The 18894-nt window shown below is 37.2% G+C and overlaps 1 protein-coding gene across 1 annotated transcript in view; it reads right to left on the bottom strand.

Moving 5' to 3' along the window:
- The window catches only part of MMRN1 (multimerin 1), a 70966-nt gene extending 52875 nt beyond the window's left edge, over positions 1-18091 (bottom strand). Inside the window, exons 1-2 of the mRNA XM_014530278.1 lie at positions 17955-18091; positions 9071-9897 (exon numbers count right to left, since the gene is read on the bottom strand). Of these exons, the coding sequence (XP_014385764.1) occupies positions 9071-9651 (581 nt within the window). The 5' untranslated portion in view covers positions 9652-9897; positions 17955-18091. The remainder of the gene's footprint in view (positions 1-9070; positions 9898-17954) is intronic.
- Between the last annotated feature and the right edge of the window lie 803 nt (positions 18092-18894).

Raw genomic sequence — 18894 nt, 5'->3', positions numbered from 1 at the left:
GGATCTCTCTTGTGAACAAAGAAGAATAAAGAAAAGCTCTCTTCCTCCATGAGGAGCCTAGATTCCCCATCCAGGGCCTCCTGCTAATTCCATGCCTCACCCTGAAATCGGGGAGGCCTGAGCCCTTGGGATGATCACCACCCCTCTGGGCATGATCTGAGGCATTCTCAGCTTCCGAGTATCTTAATCTATTCCATATTCCAAGAGGCTCTCTGAAGGGAAAGGTAATCATTCTCACACAAACAGTCACTCCACATTTTCTTTCCCACTCACATCCGCTTGGAATTGAGAGCAAGCGGGGAATGGAGTTCTGCCCTCCCTGATGGTGCATGGCTCTTTGGCCTTTGCTTAATCGAGGCATTGCTATGGCAGTAAGCCATGTACAAAGTTGCCTGCCCAGAAAAAAGCCGGGAGCCATGGAATTGCCTTTTCCCAGCTTAAAATGAGTTATCTGATCAAAGCCATGCCAGAGGTGGTAAGGAAATAGAAAGAGCAAGGAGGAGTGAACACCCTTAAATATGAACAATTATTGAGAAGCCTTCATGGAGAGAAACACAATTAAATGATTTTGTAACATTCCCCTAATTACAATTTTGTATCATTTAATTCAAAACTATATTAGCTTCCTCCAATGAGGAAGCTGGAATTAAATGTAGACAACCCATTTGAGAAATTTCCAAGGCATACGATAAAGCAAGTACTATTCCTACCACTCTTAGCCATTTGCCTGACTTCTCAAACCTAGATTTCTTTACTCTGCCATATCCAATTTAACAGGAAGTACTTACTCTGCTTCTAGAATATCTCCCAAATCCAGCCCCTGCTCACCTGCTTCACCACCTTTTTTTTTAATTCAAGACACTATTATTTCTTAGTTGTGATATTACAATTTTTGGTCAAGAAGGTTTTCTGCCTCATCTGCCCCTTAGCTCATTTTCCACACCACAACTGGAGAGCACTTGAATACCAAAATTACTTTCCAAAGGCTTCCCATTGTCCTTTAAGTGAAATCTAAGCTTTTCATCTATCCTGCATAAGTTTCCTTCAGCTGTCCCCTTCCCCCATATGTACCTTCACACCCTCACACTCTTGCTCCCTGTGTTTCAGCCATTACCAGCCTCCCTTGCTGTCCTTCCATGACACCAGGCTCTTTCCCATTGTCTTAGATTGGGTTTCCTAGAAGCAGAGCCTTTGATGGAGATTCTTGTGCCTGTGGTTAATTGAGGGAAGGATCTCAGAACCAAACTGGAAAAGAGTAAGGGAAGCAGAACAGGAAATGGGGAAAAGCCAAGCAAAGATGTGGTCTCCACTGGAGGCTAACTTTGATGATCCCATGACTCCGCATGAGGCAAGGGGCCAGCATCTTGTACCACACTATCAATCAGCCATTGGCTGTGGTCAACCCACAGGGGTGGACATAATGTCAGCCATTCTCCTTCAGCTGAGGGCAACTGCAGTTGTGAGCAGAAAGCAGCCAACATTTATAGCAGCTAGGGAATTTGTACATTGGCCCAGGGAAGGCAATGTAGGCAGGGCATCACCAGTTTTACTGGACCCACCTTAAGAACTTGTTTTAGATATTGCTACTGCCTGAAACAGTCTCCTTCCAGATCTTCAGTGTCTAGCTTCTTGTCATCACTGGCACCTCAGTTCAAGTGTCACCTGGTCTGAGTGGCCATGCCTGGCCATTGAGCTGAAGTAGACACACTGCCCTCTCACTTAGTTAATCTTATTATTCTATAACATTCATTTTTAACCTCTGAAATATTTCCTATTTAATGTTTACTTATATGTTTATTGGCTGTCTCACCTACTGTAATATAAAGTCTGTCAGAGCAGGGACCCAGGCTGTCACCTATCTAGTGGTAAAGTCAAAAGATTCTGGAGTCAGACATCCTGGCTCAAGTTCTGACTCCACCATTTACTAACTATGTAAGCTTGAGCAAGGTAACTTCTAATAGTGCCAGAGTAATAGGTTATTGGTTGGATTTAATGAGTTGATGCAAGTACTTAGAATAGTGTCTGATACATGTTAATCATTCAATGAATGCTAACCTAGAAGATGATTGATGAGTGAATGAATGAATGAATGAAAACATCCCTTGCCAATTCAAGCTACCACCTTGCTTTGCTTATAAAATGTGCATCAAAGGCCATGAGCATTGCTCTGATTTTCACCCCGTAAAACTACACAAATTCTTATTCTCTTTCTCAGCCATCAGTAGGCATCCAAAATACTTAAATTATTTTTTCCCATGATGCTCAAAACAAGCCAATACTCCCATTTTGACTGCACTCATTGCAAATCTATAGATTTAAAGATTCAATTTCCTGGGCCTCAGCATGCTAAATCTTGAAGGCAAGGCCCTCATCCCCCAACCATAAGCAGTCACTGTTCCAACAACTCTTGCCCATTGTTACCCTCAGGCCAACCCTGCCATGTGATTAAATAAACTGACTGCATCAAGAGGAAAGGAAGCTTTCAGTAAACTTCAGCCACCAAATGAGTTGTGGTTTTGTCTGTGGCCTGGATGAAATGGGTAAAGGAGCAATTAGTTCAAGTCTCCTCTGAAAGAGAGGTTTTATGGGAAGTAGGAAACAGAGGCAGTCATTAACCAAATATAAACTGACCACTTTCTGTAAGCAGGCACTGCAGGGAACATAAAGATGAGCGATGAAGAAGAATTAAAGACCCCAGTCAAACAGCATTTGCATTTGACCCGGGGGGAGGGGCATTTTATTCACCTAATATTTTTAAAGGAGGCTATTGTATTTGTTTGGATTTTTAAGAGTCTGGCAAGACATTTAGGATTTATGTAAAGATACAAAGAACCAGTTTAAGCTACTAAACTGTTATGGGGAAACTGGATGATGTGTTTGTCCCTGAGGGAGGAGGAGGAGAGCAATGCAAAAGGTCCAGGGCATACATCCACCTTTCAGTGACAATTTCAGTGGCCCTGTTTTCAAACATAGCCTAGGATCTTCATCATATGCCCAAATTTAAGACAGTGAACTATTATAAGCCATGGCTGAAGTCCCTCTTTCATATATAGAGAAACAGTAGCAGTGACAGTAGCTAAGATTTATACAGGTTTATATGGTATATACTTTGTGCCAGGAACCACTTTAAGTATTTTCTCTACTTCTCATTTATATATTTATGGATATTACTCAGCAATAAAAAAGAGTGAAATGTTGACATTTGCGACAACATGGATGAAACTTGAGAGGAATAATGCTAAGTGAAATAAGTCAAAGGAAAATAAGAAAAAAACAAATACTGAATGATTTTACTCATATGTTGTATATAAAAAAATGAATAAAGAAAAAGAGACAGACCAACAGATACAGAGAACAAGCCAGTGGTTGTCAAAGTGTGTGGGGAAAGATGGGTAAAAATGATAGATAGATGATAGATAGATAGATGATAGATAGATAGATAGATAGATAGATAGATAGATCGATAGATAGATAGATCGTTTATGAGAATAAATAACAGGGTTACCAGCTATTAAAATTCTAAGTAGTAAAACAATCTCATGACTAAAATAACTGAGTAGGCAAAAAGCATAGCAGCAGATTGCTCATGACCCGGCAATCTCTGGTCTGGTGTAAAATGGAAGAATTATCCATAGAACCCCTGGTGTGACTTGTAATTAGGTTTATGCTATGATGTTAAAAATGGAAATACAATTTTAAAGTCAAATTATCAAGAAATATGTTTAAAAATAGAAAATTAAGCATGGTAAAATGGTGACAGGCAGAATAAGATAAATGTGATGATCCCAGACAAGCATTTTGCTTAAATCTAGAAATCCTTTGTATTTTTCCAATCGGATTATGTGCATGGAGAGCAGGTACTTTGAAGTGGTCAGCTTTCCATGGGGTGGTACCCCTGCAAGCAGCAGACTGCATCTGGGATTCTCTTTATGGGCAATAACACCATTGCTATTGTGAAGCAACATGTACTAAAAAAAAGCTTGTATTGATTCTTTGATTTTTCCAAGTTAATAGGTAAAAGGTCTTTTTTTCTAGGGAAAAGCAGACATCTTTGGTTATTTATGAACATGAGCCTACTTTGCAGAAATAGGAGGCAGAAAAAGGAGTCTAATCTTACTTATCCAATGTGAAGTCTTGTGGATAATGAACTAAGAGAAGCATTATAAATACACAATCTACTATATTTTTGATTGACACATTTTAGAAACCCCAAAATATGTTATATGTATAACATATTTTATAAGTAACCATTTTAAAATTATTTAGTACGACCTTTTACACAAATATGTTTTATTTTACTGAATTTTCTTTTTCTGTTTCTTTCCCCCACACTGTGAATTCAACATATTCAGGGACACTGCAAGCTGTTTGTGCTCCAGAAGATGGCAGGCTTTCCCAGTGTGCAGACCACGAAGCCTGGGCAAAGGCTGGCTAATCCTACACACAATCCTGTTGTTCCTGAAAATTGACTCTTAGCATTTTCTCTTAAATAACACATTTCAAAATAGTATTTTCTTATTAAAAAACAGGTGTGGAAATACAAAAAAAAATTCTCATTTAATCAACTGCACTAAATACTTGTTAAATTCTAGCACATATACTTAAATATTCAGTAGCAACTTACTGAGTAGAAATGTCAAAAGAATTTTTAAAAAAAGGAAACAATGAGGAAAATTGAGATACAGCTTATACTCTATTTAGTATTAGTTTTCACTGTTGGTAATAACAGGGTAGACATTTGTTATCCAAGGAAATAAAAAAATAATATTTAATATAATGGTATGGTTCTCTTTTTACAGCATGTGAGAATAATTCCCTTTGGATGCTAATAGGCTTGACAATAATTTTGCAAACTACACATGCTATAAATTGAATATTGTGTCCCTCCTCCCCCAAATTCATATGTTGAAATTCATAAGTGCCCAATATGATAGACTTAGAAGTGGGGGGTTGGAGATGATCAGGTCATGAGGCCACTCCCTCATGATGGGATTGATGCCCTTATAAAAGAGGCCCTAGAGATACCCCTCACTCTTCCACCATCGGAGGATACAAGGAAAAGCTTGGAACCTGGAAAAGGCTCTCACCCAATGATGCTGGCAACCTGGCCTCACACTTCCAGCTTCCAGAACCGTGAGAAATAAATGTCTGTTGTTCGTAAGCCACTGAGCGTGTTATTTTGTTACAGCAGCCTGAATGGACTAAGACAACAGATGAATTTTATTGATCAGATTTGTCATATCTACAGGTAGTCTAATAAAAGACTTGTAGAACTTATAATTTTTCATATTATACCAGAAGTCATAATTCATTTAACATAAGCCACTTACTTGTACATACAGCAAGTAAGTGTAGCTTGTATTAAAAAAAATAAATAAATGAAATTCTAAAAGAAGCCAAGTTATTAAACTCAGCAAATAAAATATTTATGTTGTTTCATATTTGACTTTTATTTTCCTTCTGGCCTTTCATTAACTCTTTACCATATTTATGACCATTCTGTATATAAAATAAAACAACCAATAAAAAAGTGGAAGACTCTCTGGGCTAGCCCTGGTTTTTGCCCCCTCTCTCTTGTCCCATTTATTAAAAAAAGAAAAAGAAAAAAATACACACAATAAAACCTTCACAATTGAGTGTGCATATTTCTATATTTCCCAAATTTACATCTCTAGCTGACCTCTCTTCTAAACTCCAAGTCCATCCACAATCCACAGAGTTCTTTTGAGTTCTTTCTATGTGCCTGGCACTGTTGTAAGCAGTGAATAGAATAGTAAATAAGAAAGGCAAGGTTCCTATTTTTATGGGATGTATGTTCTACTGTTAAAAGACATAAAATGCACAACTGTTTACATACGTAGACCCAAAAATTTTAAATAGCACTATGAAAAAAATAAGGGTGATAAAATAAGGATGGCAACTTTACACAGAATAGTCAGCAAGGTCTCTGAGGAGGGACATTAAAGTTGTAGTTTCATGAGGAAAAGAAGTCCTTCATTCTAAATACTGAAGGAAGAACAGTCTAGCAATAGTGAACAGAAAGTTTCCTTGAGATGCATGTTAATTTGACATGCTCAGCAACCAGAAAGAAGGCCAGTGTGGCTGGAGGAAGTGAAGTGGAGTGAGCATGGATCCTAATGGAAGATCTATATATATAAAAGCCTAAGCGACCGTTAGACCGAACTACTGGAACGACCCATTGACCAGTCGCTATGATGTGCACTGACCACCAGGAGGCAGACGCTCAATTCAGGAGCTGCCCCCTGGTTGTCAGTGCACTCCTACAGCCAACTTCCCATGGCCCCTCCCCGAAGCCGGCCAGGCTGGAGCAAGCAGGAGGCTTGGGTTGCCCCAGGCAATGGAGAAAGCTAAGCTTCCCACCTGACTTGGCCGGACCATTGGCCCCTGGTGCTAAACCTGCTTCTGGGTCGGGATTTTGTACATAGCAGAGCAGCTCCCTCACTGAGATCTATTGAAAGTCACAAGGGTTTGTCTCGCTCCCGTCCTCTCCCTTCTCCGGGGGCTGCCCACCATGGTGGCGGCACAGTGGCCAGGGAAGGAGGAGGGGGGAGGCAGGGAACCACATGGTGGTGGGGCGCCAACAGTGGCATTGGTGTCCAGCATCCGTTTCTTCTGCACCCATCGCCTCCTCTCCCATCGCAGCCCGGGCCTTCCGGCCTGGGCTGGGATAGGGAACTGGGGGTGGGTGGCGGTGGACGTAGCCCCTTTCCCAGGGAGGCTGAGAGCTGGCTCCCTCCTCGGGGCCAGCAGCCAACCTCCCATGGTCCCTCCCTCACCATGTCTGAATTCGTGTACTGGGCCTCTAGTGAGATCATAAAGATAGGCAAGCTCATGTCAAGTAATATCTGTGATCCCTGGTGAGAATTCAGCATTTTATTCTAAATGTAATGCAAAACTACTGAGTAATTTTGAGCATGTAAGCAAAATATAAAATTCACAGATTTTAAGATACACATCTTTGCAATCAAGAATATATTTTGAAATGAATGGTATCTTTCAGTCAGTATTGGTTGGACAGTTTCATTTATATTTTCATTTTAAATATGCAAAAAATTGACATATAGTAAAAAAATAATCCCTAAGTCTAAGAGATATGTAAATCTAAAAATTCTAAGAAATAATGCTGTCATACTTTCCTTTCTTGTTAGTATATCATGTAATAGGCCACAATAGATGAAGTCATATGTCCAATGAAATACACTAATAAAATGTTTTAAAAGTTTAAACACCTTAAATTTAAACAATGTCATGTCAAATCTATTCAATAAAAAGTTTTTAAAAATCTCTTACTTCTGTGGAGCATGGATTACAGAAGACAAGAGTGGAGATATGGACAAGTTAAATAATAGAGACTAGGAACAGGATGGTGTAGTGAAGGTGGAGAAAAGCTGAGGAATCTGGACTATATTGGAGGAGATACTAAGAAGATTATTATTTTCTTTGTTAAAGGCTAGAGGGAAAGAAAATGTCAAGAATATATCCAAGGGTCCAGCTGGCATGACTCAGTGGTTGAGCATTGACCTATGAATCAGGAAGTCATGGTTCAATTCCCGGTCAGGGCACATGCCTGGGTTGTGGACTTAATCCCCAGTGTGGGTGGGGTGTTTAGGAAGCAGCTGATCAAGGATTCTCTCTCATCATTGATGCTTCTATCTCTCCCTTTCCCTTCCTCTCTGAAGTCAATAAAAAATATATTAAAAAAATAACATATCCAAGGTTTCTAATTATGAAACTAGCCATCACTGAGACGGTGAAGATTTAAATTCAAGTATGTGTGTGCAGAGGCTGTAGTTGTGGGAGAAGTTAAGTAAGCAGTTGATGTGTACCAGTACCTCATTTCACCTATTATACTCTCAGGGAAGGCTTGCTCACCTCCCTTGCAGGCCATGCACCCTCCTGTATTTTCTCCTAAGCTTCATTCAGAATGCTTATCACCATTTTAATGCATTTTTTATTCAGTTTTTCCTTCTCATACCCTTCCCACTGGTCTGTAGAATCCATGAGAGCAGGACAATGGGAGTTTTTGTTCATTCTTTCACCTTCAGCACAAGCACCGTGCTGTGGACAGATCAAGTCCCCAGCAAGCACTTACACAATGTGTAAATGCATTAATCCTAATTTCTTCTTTTTATCCTGCCTATTTCAAAGTGCTTGGTCACTGACAAACATCCACTCTGCTAGACAGGAAACCACACACAGCTCTGATGTAGCCAGGAGTGACTAACTGCGTGCTAAGATGAGAGAGAGTGAACAATGTGAAAAAATATGCCAGAAAAAAAAAATCCTATAGACATACGTATTCCTTTTATTTGGAATCACTATAAAATTCCAAAAGCAGTAGGAAAAAATATGTTATTTTTTAAATCCCAAATTATTTCAAATTAGGGAATCACTATAAAATTCCAAAAGCAGTAGGAAAAAATGTTATTTTTTAAAATCCCAAATTATCTCAAATTAGCCCAAATCAACCAGGTTTTATTTGTACTTCTTCCACAACCTCTGTATTTCACATATGAAGAAACTGAGGTTCAGGGAGATCAACTGACTTGCTCAAAGTTATGAATCTAGATAGTATGGGAGCCAGGATTCCAACCCACGACTTCTTGGTTTGATCTTGATAACTGTATGTGTTCCACAGCACCAGGCTGTTTCAATTTTTAAAATCTGTTCACATCCCAACTATATTGACGTGTGTTTTTTCCTCTCATGTTGTGGGTGTAATTCTGAGCACAAACAACATACCCTTGAGTTGAATGAACTGAACTCACAGTCACTGTGGTGTTACATTCTTTGTTAGTAACTATCCCAAGTAAAAATACCTCTGTAAGTGACTTTGACAACTTCAATTAAAACAGAATTCTTGCATGTTGTTTGTTCATCCTTTCTCCATTAGATAAGGTAACACTTAATTGCATTGTCTAACTGAAATATGGTCCACTTTCACCTAAAATATAAATTTTTTTTCTAGGAGTGAGATAGTTGAACTGTTAGCTTGCAATCTTACAGACCTTATAGTTAGGGGGGAAAAGAAGAAAAGAATGTGTCTTACTTCCCTCTCGTTGTCTCAAAGCTTGACTGTTGATAGTTGGTTCTCTGGCTTTCACTGGTGTCACCTCTGCTGAGATATGTTTCCCGTGGGGATCGATTTCCCAGGCCACCAACTGAGTTGAGAGAAGTCACTTGATTCGACTTGCTGGCAAAGCTCTGAAGAAATTTCAGCGTGGAGTTGGAAAGGACCACTGACTCGGCTCCAGGACTGAACTTGCTGCTAGATTTGGTCAGCGGGGCCAGAGTTTGTAACTTCAGCACCCTTTCTTCCGGCTCCTCTGTGGATGTGAGGGCTGGGCGTCTCACACCCGCAGGAGCTGCACTGGTCTCCAAGGGAAGCAAGGCTGCTTTTAGGAGACCTTCTTCTGAGGTTCTTGTCTCAGGGACCATCTCAGCTGACATGATCTGAGTGGTTGGCAGCATTCGGTGACTTTGTAGTTTATTTAGAGGAACCGAAGCAGAGGTCATCTTCTCCTGGGAGTTTTCATCCTCAGGCGTAGTCCAAGTCTGCGTGGTGTGGTTAAGCCCAAAGCCCCCACTCCATATACTGGAAAGCAGGACAAATAGCCTTGCTCCCTTCATCTCAGTAGTTTGAAACAAGAAAGCTCATGTGAAACTGGGGAGTGAGTCCTTCTAGCCTTTTCAACGGCTGCTTCCACACTGCCTCCGCTAAGACAGGGCTTTGCCAATGTGAGATGTGCAAAGGAAACAGGTTTCTGTGTTTTGAAGTGGACTCAGGAAGTCTGATTTCCTGTTTCTGTAGGTTCAGTGTGATCTGTGACCTCTGGTAGGATGGATCTATGGAAGCGAGAAGGGTTTCTGACGAGGCTAAGGGCAAATGGGAAAACACAGGCAATTGTTACCAGGAAAACCAATGAGAAAAATATGAAGTAACTTGGCTTCCCGTAGGTACACCTGTGCTTCACATGATGCTCATTTTGAAGAGGAGCTTCATTTTGACAATGGGGAGCATGGAACCTGTTTGGATATACTGAATGAAAGAGGTTACCATTTTGTTCTACTACACAAGGACATTGAGAAAAAAAATTGTCACCCTTCTTTCCCACTGTGCCCCATCCAAAGAGCCACCTTTTATTCAAGTGCTTATACACATGCACACATATAAACAAAAACTCCTTTGAGCTGTGTCTCTGCCCTTTCACACATCACAGGCCAAATTAATGGGGGAAAAATTAAACCCATTTTTATAAATACACTTCATCTGTAGCATTATGTGAAGTTAATCTGAATTATAAGTAATAAAAAAAACATACAGGTATGTAAGGAGTTCACTTTAAATTTTGTTCTCAGAATGTTTACCAGAACTAATTAATTAATGAATTGAATAATCATAATTTTACTTACTCTATTTGCTAATTCTGATCATCTAGTGGTTGGGGGTAATTAGTATTTTACCACTAAGGAATGTATGAAGAAAATGTCAAGTCACATGAGAATACAATAAAATGAGATCATATATAATGCTTTTGTACTTTTTCTGTAGTACAAAAGTATACTAATTGTAAGAAATAGAGAACTAAATTGATCAAACGCTTTTCTATGACTATTTTTCTAGTAGATATGCTTTATGGGATTTGTGATCTCACCACTCTATCAAATCTCTGATTCTCAGACATCAATTAAGCTCTCTCATCCATAAAAAGTTCCACGGGAGACTTAGTATCTAAACTAATAAAAGAGAAACATGCAAATTGGTGTCACTCTGCTATGCCCACCAGCCAATCAGGATGTGTATGCAAATTAACCCAACAAAGATGGTGGTTAATTTGCATATGCAGGCGCAGAGCAAAGACTGAAGGCTCTGGCTGGAGTGAAGAGTGAAGACTGAAGACTGAAGACTGAAGACTGAAGAGGCTTGGCTTCTCTGCTCTGGCCAGACCAAAGGCCTGGGTCCCAGGTGCCGGAGGAAAACCGGTGCCGGCAGCCAGGGGAAGGAAGGCCTATTGCAGAATCTTCATGCAATGGGCTTCTAATATATAAATAACATTCATTCAATAATTACTCAAACCCTAAGTTGGCTTCAGCAAGGCACTTTCTTAGGTACTGAGATTATAAAGGAGAATAAGAATATTCTTGGCTTTTATTTGCTTATGTTCTATTATGTGTTATCTGAAAACTAGATCCATATGTAATTAATATTCCTGTAAACCTCTGTACCAAGCATTAGGCACTTGTTAAATGTTTAGTCATGTAATGTTTTGTTTCAGAATTAGAAAATGTTAAACCTAGTAACCTGTTTGGTTATGTATTATTACAGACATACTTTTGTTCCTAATCCTGGATACAGGACACCAGGATTAGCAACAAGGCCTTATTTTTTTCAATGAATTACTAACTACTTGGTCTTAGTACTTTTTCTCCTCCTTAGTCTTCGCCATTCATTTCTATGAGTAAATTTTTAACATATTAGAGAATATATAATATAAGGTTATTTAAACTAAAATACATTAATCAGCAGCAACTCCAATTGAATTTGATAGGGAGTACAAAATATCTAATTCTCAGATATACCACAGAAAAATCCCACAAACCTTGCATTTGTAAAAGAGCAAAAATGTCCAGCACAGATAATCCGAGCAGTATTTAGTTACTAAAAGCAGCAAAGAAACTGCATAATTTTCAAAGCACAAACATGGTCTTTAGTCCTAAGAAAAAAACATTCTAGATTCTTTATCTGAAAAGGACATAGGCAACTAACTGCCTTTAGCTTTGAGCAGAATAGTAATTGAGAAAAACCCAAGTAAATTTTTTTTATTTAATAGCATACAATTTTAAATCCATTTTCATAGTTAAATAGGCTATTCTGAAAGTGTAAGAAAAAGCTGGAATAATGGTGCACATATGTTTTGAAGAAAAAAAAATCTTGATCCTGCTCAGGACAAATGAACTTTAGTGGTAGAGGGTCCCTCATTGGATTTACAATTAATAACAAATAAATAGCTCTCTATTAATAAAAACTGAACTGATATGTGCATAAACTATGAAACTCATTATATTATATGCTATCAGCAGGTTTTTTCATTTTTCGTTGTATCATATTAGTAAACATAGGATGGAATATATATTGCAAAATGAGTTCTAAGTGATGAGATAAAAGGTTTATTTTCTTCCCTTATAATGCATATGAGTTAATAGGGTTGTAAAGACCTGGGGAGGGGGGCAGGGCAGGCTAGAAGGGATCAATTGGGGGAAAGGGGGACATTATGTATTACTTTCAACAATAAAGATTTAAAAACACACACACACACACACTGAACTGAGCTAAGTAATTTGCCTCTTGTAAGGTATTGACCAATAATGACTTTTAGTTATCCTTAATCCAGCTTACAAGGACCTTGTGATCAAAAGGTACCGTATGATCAATCCACTCAGCTCTGTTAGCTATAACTCCCCAGAAAATCCTCAGCTCATTTGATGGTTTTAGATGTATGGGTTATCCCTTAATTGAAGACACAAACTATTAGTACTTCAGATACTGTCAGAGGCCTAATCTTAAATTCTGCTTTCTGAAACTCATTAATGCTCATCAAATAACAATTAAGAAAAACCATATTCCTGGGATTACAGCCTGCAGAATGAATACTCAATCCATTCTTCTAGCGACTCTAAATACTACCCTTGGATTGAACTATAGCATCAGAGTTTTGTATACTTGCACTCTATCATTCTGCTATACACCCATTGCCCACTAGATGGTTTATATTTAATTATGTTTTAACCTATTGCCATTTAGTCACCTCTGGTTATTTTATAAAAAAGAAACTATGAAACTCATTATATTATATGCTATCAGCAGGTTTTTTCATTTTTCGTTGTATCATATTAGTAAACATAGGATGGAATATATATTGCAAAATGAGTTCTAAGTGATGAGATAAAAGGTTTATTTTCTTCCCTTATAATGCATATGAGTTAGTTTTCTAATCACAAGAAAAAACAAAAATGTTTATTCAGCAGACGCTGTGCCTGGTCCCTTTGATAAGGAAGATTCTTTGGCTAGGGGACCTTATCCACTGGCGCAGAGTGGGGAAGGGAACTTGTGGTTAAGGACATCTGAGGCTCTCTTATTTCACATGTCAAGGCAGTACATAATATTGCATCTTAGTTTTAGTCCTTTTACCACACAAAGGTTAGAAAGCTCTATTGTAAAGGATAAAGAACTCTCTGGAGCATTGCATTGCTCAGATCTCAAGTTTAATTAAAAGGTGAATCCTGATCATATTCTCAAAGTATTTAAAGACTGTGGTGAGTTAAAACTAATTAAGGCTGCAATAACTTGAGTTTCAATTAGACCTAGTTCAACTACAAATTGGGGTGGCTCCCCCCTGCACTGGAGGCCTGACAGGAAAAGGGGTATTCCTTTCTCTGAGGTAAAATATTATTTACTAAAGTTATTTTACTCATAATGCCTCTCATATAATAAAAAATTATGAGGCAAATGAATAATTTTTGTTTGTTTATTAATCTTCACCCAAGGATATTTTTCCACTGACTTTTAGAGAGAGTGGAAGGTACTTGGAGAGACACAGAGAGAGAAACATTGATGTGAGAGAGACAAATCCATTGGTTGCCTCCGCCCAAACTGGGGCCGGGGATTGAGCCTGCAACTGAAGTATGTGCCCTTGACCAGGAATCAAAGCCCTTACCCTTCAGTCCAAGGGCCAACGCTCTATCCAGCCAAAACAAATAAATTTTTAAAAATTTAACCCATAGTCAAGAATACATCAATTGAAAATATCCAGAAAAGGTCTCGATATTAGAAGTATCAGACAGGCAATTTAAAATAAGTATGATAGAATGGGGTGGAGAATGTGAGCTACATGTCTTGAATGCAAAGGAAATTTCAGTAGAGATAAAATTATAATAAAATATCAAATAGAACTACTAGAAATAAAACAATATCAGAAATAAAAATATATTTGATAAGCTTAATAGCACATAGGTAATATTTAAGAAAACACTATCAGTTAATATGAATTCAGGTCAAAAAGAAATTATCCAAATTGAAACAGAGAAGATAAATATATAGACTAAAGGAAAAGTGTCTGAGATTTGTGGGACACTTTCATATGGTTTAATATACATATAATTGGAGTAAACAAAGGAAAAAATAAAGGAGAAAATAAAGAGATTAGGACAAATAATAAAATTTAAAGATAATAGGTAAAATTTCCCCCAAATTGATGAAACACATAAAACCAAACACTCAATAAGTTCAGAAAACCCCAAGAAGAAAATTATACTTGGGTATATTGTAAGTGAAATCTTAAAACACAAAGAATAAAAAGAAATATTGAAACCACTCAAAAAAACAATCCATATTACATAAAGGGTATAACAATTATGACTGACTCTCCATTAAATACAATAAATAAAATAAAATAGTAAAATGATATCTTTGAAATACTTAAAGGAAAAAATAACCTGTTAATTTATAATGCTATATATAGTAAAAGTATCCTTTAAAGTAAAGGGGAAATCAAGACATCTTAAGGGGGAAAACCTGAAAGAATTTGTCTCCAGAAGACTCCCATGCCAATACATTTGACAATTTAAACAAACTTGATATATTCTTTTTTTAAAACTAACTAAAACTGATAGAAAAAAGACATAAAAACATAAAACCCCATTCATCATAAAACTTTCCAACCAAGAAAGCTCCTGACCCAAGTGACTTTACTAGTAAATTTTATAAAGCATTTAAGGAAGAAATATCACAAGTCTTCATGAACTCTTTTCAAAAATAGAAGAGATAATATATCTTGACTCAATTTTTGAGGCCAGAAAAATACTAATAAAAAATATTACAAAACAAAATTCTTTCACAAAAACAAAACTGCAGGCTAATATCCATCATGGACATGACAACTAAATAACAGCCCTATGTAAACGGCTACTATTTCAGGACCACATGGGATTATTCCAAGAATTCAAGGTGTTTTTTTTCCATTCATAAATCAAGTTATGTAATTCACTATATTAGAAAAGAAAGAAAAAATGTATCTGTATATGTCTAGATACAGTAAAAGCATTTGGCAATAACAGTTTATATTAAAAAATCTATGTGTACAAGAAATAGAAAGGTGTCAACAAAAATCTACAGATTACATCGCTATTAATGATGAAACATCGAATGCTTTCCCATAATATAAAGAACAAGCAAACATGTTTGCTCTTACAACTTCTGCTCACTATTGGAAGACGTAGCTAGCAAAACAAGGCAAAAAAAAAGTAATAAAAAGCAGGGTGACTGGGAAGGAAAAAGTAAAACATTCTTATATAGAAATGACATACCAATGTACATAGAAATTCTATGTAATTCTCAAAAATTAAAAAAAAAATCCTACCAAATGCGAATTTAGCAAGTTCACAATACAATGGATCTGATCATTCACCAAAATACAAAGTAATCTTTCTGAGAAGGTTATTTTTCTTAAGCAGCAGGAAATTGGTTAACATAATACCCTAATTTAAATAAATAGATTAAATTTAGAGATACCCTGGCTACTAACAAACCATCATTAGTAATAAATTTAGGAAATGACCAGATGTTGTAAGCAAGTGTTATAATCAAAACAAAAATAGCTCACAAAGCACATTATATCCATCTGGAGTGTTCTCAGTAATTGTGATGTATAACTTATACTCAGCGCCTTCATTAGTCTTATTATTACTGTTCAGTTCTCAAAAGCTAAATTATACGTTGAAAGGTAGCCCTATAGAAATGGAGTCAGTATACAACTTGCAACAATATAAGCTGAGTAAAAATATGAGTTGTAACACAGTGCTGATTGGCATAAGACATCACAAACACAAAACATCTGTAATTGATATTCCTGTCTTGGCACTTCATTAAACAAAGGCATGTAATTCATTCATACACATGTTAACATTCACGCAAAAATGAGAATACTTGCTTTTTCAGTTAGAAGAAACAATTTTAGCAACATAACTACACTCAACATTCTCAAATTGTGAAGATTTCATGTCATGTCTAGAAAACAGCCACATTCCCGTGAAGTCCTATAATACCTTAGAATAAGCAGTTCCTAAATTTAAAAACATGTTACAAATGCATTTGCTTCAAATTTAAAAATGAAATTTTAGTTTTGAAGGATGTATTTGGCAGACTGGAGTTTTAACTTAACTAGATCCATTCAAATAAAGTTAAGAAATTGCCTCCATTGGCAGTTACAGTCTGTTGCTTATTTTACTGTGTGCCAATCTATGTACCACTGGTTAAATTAAAAAAAAACAGTAAAGGAAATTATCCACTCAAAGCATTGCTATGACTATAAGCAGAGGAATTCTCAGATTTGCATTTCTCCAGAGCAGCCACACATGCCTTTCCCTCAGTTTATCAGTGCTTCTGCTCCCAAATCCCCATTTAATGCTCTCTCTCCTCAGTACATCTACCCTTCTCCAATAGGTCACAGACTTTTTCACATATTTTTATGGACCCTCCCTTCCCTCCTAACCCTTTATTCCTTTGGAAACTATAGTCAGCACAGTGTAGAAATAAGGCAGCATAGCAAATAGTACAGGTTTGAACCTTGAACCTGAGATCTTTTTTCTCATTCCTCTTCTGTCATGGACTACTGGTCTGACCTTGGACATATCCCTTGATCTCACCAAGCTTTAGTTACCTCTTCTGAATTCTTCTGATGATGATTATTTGAGTTGGTGCATATGAGACTGTCATAATGTAAAACAGTATATTGGTAAAAGTTGAGATATTATTATATCAAGAAGCCAGAGCTATACTTTATCTGTCCTATGCTTATCGTTTGCTTTATATTTTCTCTCCTCTTGGCAAAAGCCTGGACCCACCTATCTTTGAATTTCTTTTTACTATAAAACAGAATTATTTTTATGCTAAGCATTAGAAAGCCTTTTTGTGTGTGTCTCACCTATTATAAAAAAAATTTGTTGACAGATTATCAATTTTATGAGTTCTCCTTTCTTCTACCAATAGAAGGATAGGATAAAACAGATTTGCCTTGTCTTAATAATTATAATTATTAGCTCATCATGCATTAATTTTGTGCTAAGCATGTGTTAACTGGCATATAAAATGGTATTATTTTATGTAATTTCTCTAACAACTGGTAATATTGTGACTCATAATCCCCATTTTACCAAGAAATCTAGGGACTACCCAAAGTATGGCAACTGAAAAGTGATCAAACTGCCTGCCACTTGAACCCAGATCTGCTACCTCTGGGACTTAAAATAAACCCTGGTCAATCTGATCTCATGTTTTAATGTATATGTTTATTTTTGTTGACACATGAAGATAATTTCTGTTACATTATAAAACTGACAAATACATACATAGCAAATACATAGCCTAGTTTCAGATGAAAAGAAGTCCTATTTGCAAACGCATCAATGATCCCCCCTCCCCCCACCATGGTTTCTATACCCAGAGAAATCAGAATTTCTGTAAAATTAAAGCAGCAACATACTACATCCAAAAGGTTAACAGTTTCACAGTGTGAAGTCTGTTGATATAGTAGTGACTTAGCCTATCAAGTAAAGGAATAGCTGAATAATTGACTGTTCCATAAGTAGTAATAACATCATAACAGTTTTCAAATAAATGCTTTTCTTCAGGCTATTTTCATATGTATTGTTAAATTCTGCCAGATTTTCTGTACACATTGTTCTAATGGCTTATGCCAAGTGCCACACATTTTAAAGGAAAATTAATGCTTTAAAAAATTCATTGTATGTTCCACCAAGTACTAACACTGCTAGTACTCAAAATAGAGCTGTAGTCTCATTAGAAGCAACAATAACAAACTTCTATTAAAAAAGTATTTCAAGTAGAATGTTAATTTAAAAATATTTATAACTCTTACCTTAATATTCTTTGCCCATAGATGTAAACTAGATGATAGCATGTGGAAACCTCTGTGGGCCTCTCTTTAAACTGTCCCCAAACATTCACTTATTTTCAGAACCAGAGAAACAGGAGCTTAAGAGGGGCATGGGGGGAGGACCTTTTATTCGCTGCCATTATTCTCTCTGTGAATGCCTAGCAACAAAATCCCAGACCAAGAAACTAAGATGCCCGAGGGCGCTGACCCTCAGCGCCTTGTGTCCTTTTAGTGTTGCATATGATCCTAGAGCTCTTACTAAAAAGTGTTATCCAATCTGAAGGTTTAGTTGCCTCTGTGATTAGCATTCTGAATAATGTGAGGCTAAGAGTTTTCTCAAAAATGGCATTACATTTTGTTTATTAATAATGTTTAGTATTGAAAAGAGACATATTATACACCTTATATATAATATTTTGGCTTAATTCTACCCGATTTAGAAACGAGGGGGGAAAAAGAGCAAACTAGGGTAATCTGCTCTAGCTTTTAGATTTACACCATTCTTCAGCATTGGGTTGCATTCCTGAGAGCATTTCATAGTCAGCCACACCTCGCTGATAAAATCTACTCTCCATCTTTGCTAAGGCGTTCTACAGTTTCTTATGCAGCTCCTACATGTGGATGAAAAATGAGTTCTGGGAGTCTGCAGAACTTTTCTGGAGCATAGAGAAATTTCAGTCAGCTCACTGCCTTTGCACATAGCTTCTGCCTCTGGTTCAGCATGTGCCACATTTCTTCTGCTGAGTAAATAGATCTTCCTCTGCAGCCCTTTGCTCTGTTGACTCTTTAAGGCCCATGGCAACTCTTGCGCTTGATCGGTGGTCAATAAATAATATGTGGTTTTGCTGCTGTAGTGGAAGCTTTGACATAAATTTGAGTTCTTCCCGCAAATATTTTGTTCCCTGAGAACTTTTTCTCTCCC

Source organism: Myotis brandtii, unplaced genomic scaffold (genome assembly GCF_000412655.1).
Source record: "Myotis brandtii unplaced genomic scaffold, ASM41265v1 scaffold730, whole genome shotgun sequence".
NCBI classification, from domain to species: Eukaryota; Metazoa; Chordata; class Mammalia; order Chiroptera; family Vespertilionidae; genus Myotis; species Myotis brandtii.
Note: the sequence above shows the minus strand (reverse complement) of the source record. Positions and strands in the feature narration are given on the sequence as shown.